This window comes from Gavialis gangeticus, unplaced genomic scaffold (genome assembly GCF_001723915.1).
Source record: "Gavialis gangeticus isolate Ggan-Ray unplaced genomic scaffold, GavGan_comp1, whole genome shotgun sequence".
Taxonomy (NCBI): Eukaryota; Metazoa; Chordata; order Crocodylia; family Gavialidae; genus Gavialis; species Gavialis gangeticus.
Genome location: NW_017728998.1, coordinates 46,506,309 through 46,509,032, shown reverse-complemented (window position 1 = coordinate 46,509,032; position 2,724 = coordinate 46,506,309). Strand labels below are relative to the sequence as shown.

The following is a 2,724-nucleotide window of genomic DNA, read 5'->3' as shown; positions in this document are numbered from 1 at the left end:
CCATATCCTTTCTCTGCTGTGGAGGAGGAGAGCTGCTGAGTTGGCTTGAGGGGCCAACAAAGAGAGTGGGCAGCAAGTGCTGAGTTGTACCTGCTTTGTTGGCATATGCCCAGGAAGGGCCCATTGATGAGGGTCCTGTTGGCCCCAGTCTGTGTAGCTGGAGAGCTTCAGAGCCCAAAGCAGGATTCCTACTGCACTTCCTCAGCCAGCACCATCTTCCCACACTGCAGCCAGGATGGGACCCATAGGACTGAATCCCCCCCACAGATCATCAGATCCAATCCCCTGGGTCTGAACCAAAGCCTGGAACTGGCCCCAACCCTAAATCTGTGCTGCTCCTGAATCGGGCTTTTGGTGTCTCAGCAGGCCCCTCCTCGTACTGAGCTGAACCCAAACCTCAGACCCTGGTCCTTGAAGACATCATGGGTTTGCAGGTTCAGTCCTTATCCTGATGGCAGCCAGAGGCCTAGCAAGGCTGTCCTGCAAGCTCAGCCTGTCTGGTATACGGTCTCTGTAGGGGCTGTGAACAGCGCAGGCTTGCAGGGTAGTCCTGAGGGCTCTCTTCTCCTGACACTTTGGAAGGGGCACGTGGCCAGGGCCCACCATGTAGGACTCCCAGGCTCCAGCAGCCAGTTCTGCCCAACATTACAAGCCCTGGCCTGGGTGGAGGGGGGCCTTTCCCTCTGCTGTGGGTATCCTGGGCTTCCCTCTTCCTGAGTGAAGCCTGTCTCTCATGTCTGCCCCTTGGCGCATGCAGGAAGAGCTGGTGAATAACACGGAGCTGGTGCAGAGCTATCGGCAGCAGATCAGCAGCGTGGTGAACCAGTACAACCTGCAGCTGTTCTGGAACATGTACAATGGGTGAGGGGCTGCCCACCGTGGCACTCCAGGGTGGGCTGAATTTCTGCCTGTAGTGCCCACTTTGGCCATGTGGGGCTATAGGGCCAGTGAATGGGAGGAGGAGGCAGGGGGGCTGATCCTTTTCCCCCTGGAGCTGCCCCCTGCTTGGGGCACTGAGCCAGGTGCCCAGGCTGCCTTGGGGCTGGGGAGATTCTTCCAGCTGTGTGGTGATTGTCCAGTCACTGGGCTTTGCATTGGGCTTTCAAGGCCATTGGTAACTAGGATGTTCCTTGAGCAGCATGATGGGATTGATGGTGGATCTCTGTTTGGTCTGCCCAGGCAGGGTGCCCTGGTGGTAGAACTGAGCCTGAGACAAGTACAGAAAACCCTAAACCAGGTCCTTAGCTGGGAATGTGAGACTCCATGGGGCAGCACCAGCACCCAGCTGCTTCCTGAGCAGCAGTGTGCCATGGCCTAAGGCCCAGGGGATGCCTGTGTGTCGCCACCATAGGAACATTGCTAGCACCCTTCCTGTTCTGCAGGAAGTGGAGGTGTCAGGCAGAGGCAGCTGCCAGGTCTCCTTTATGTCATCCCGGAGCTGTGCCACCTCACTCCAGGGCTCTCACCTCACTCTCTCCCTCTCTCTGCCTCTCCCTCAGCCGCAGAGATCTGGACATTAACCGGCCTGGGACCGTCCCCAATGCCAAAACACTCCGGTAAGTCACACCCTGGTCCTAGTGGGTCTGAATGGGAACCTGGTCACTGCAGACCAGCCCCTGACCCCTCTCCTCCTCTTGGTGTTTCCAGTTGTCCTGTGATGCTGGTGGTGGGAGACAATGCACCTGCTGAAGATGGGGTGGTAAGTAAAGGGTTAAACTTGTGCTACTTGTTAGGGCCCTGAGGAAAAACTGTACACACACACGCACACACATACGCACACCCCCCTCCCCAGCAGCTGACCACCCTACTTCTGTGCTTCCTAGCCAGAGGGATCCAGGTCCTAGGAAGGCCCTGAGGCCAGGCTGGGTCTGTGATTTCCTACCTAGACCCTAGCCTCCCTCTCCTTTTGCAGGCTGCTCTAAGAATTAAATAGCAGCAGTTGCGCGAGGACAGTAGTTGGCAACCTTTATGGTCGGCGGGTCAGGGCTTGTGGTCAGCAGCTTCCATGCGTTGCCAGTTGCCCTCCTCCCCTGCTGTCTCTGGCATGTGCCCTGCTGGCTTTTCTTGTCATTGCTGTGAAATGCCGCAGATTGATATGACCAATGATTGTGCAGAGGGGCAAATTGCTAATCAGACAAACAGAGCAGGGAGGGGAGGGAAGAGTGGAACATGGCATAGGGATGGTCCAATGCCCCTGCTGTTTTGTGCCACCAATCCCTCAGCCACCATGGGCCAGATCAAACACTCTGCAGGCTGGATCCCTGCAGACTGTGGGTTGCTCACGATGCCTGCACTAGGAGGATTTAAGTGACTTCGTGGCCCAGGGCAGAGACCCAGGCGCCCTTCCTGCCTTCTCCATCTCTTATGCCTCCCACCTTCCCCTTCCTGTTCTTGGGGGCATGGTTCCTGGCAGAGATGACTGCAGGGGGAAATCAAGTTTGTTGACAGTGATTTGAAGTGTGGAGCCCTGTCAGCTGCCCTGAGCCCTGCTGGGAGACCTGGACTGCAGCGCCAGGACACTGGAGGGGCCAGCAGGGAGCTGCATGCTCAGGGGCAACCAGCATGGGTTCATCAGCGGCAGGTCCTGTCAGACCAACCTGGTGGCCTTTTACGACCAGGTCACTAAATCATTGGATGCAGGGGTGGCAGTGGATATAGTTTTCCTAGACTTCAGGAAGGCTTTTGATACTGTCTCTCACCCCATTCTCATTAGGAAGCTGGGGG

General features: G+C 57.0%; 1 protein-coding gene across 2 annotated transcripts in view; it reads left to right on the top strand.

The window, feature by feature from the left end:
* The window catches only part of NDRG4 (NDRG family member 4), a 28,746-nt gene that overhangs the window by 15,943 nt on the left and 10,079 nt on the right, over positions 1-2,724 (top strand). For both annotated transcript variants that reach the window (XM_019505851.1, XM_019505850.1), the window contains exons 7-9: positions 758-861; positions 1,500-1,556; positions 1,648-1,699. In XM_019505851.1, coding sequence (XP_019361396.1) covers positions 758-861; positions 1,500-1,556; positions 1,648-1,699 — 213 coding nt within the window. The remainder of the gene's footprint in view (positions 1-757; positions 862-1,499; positions 1,557-1,647; positions 1,700-2,724) is intronic.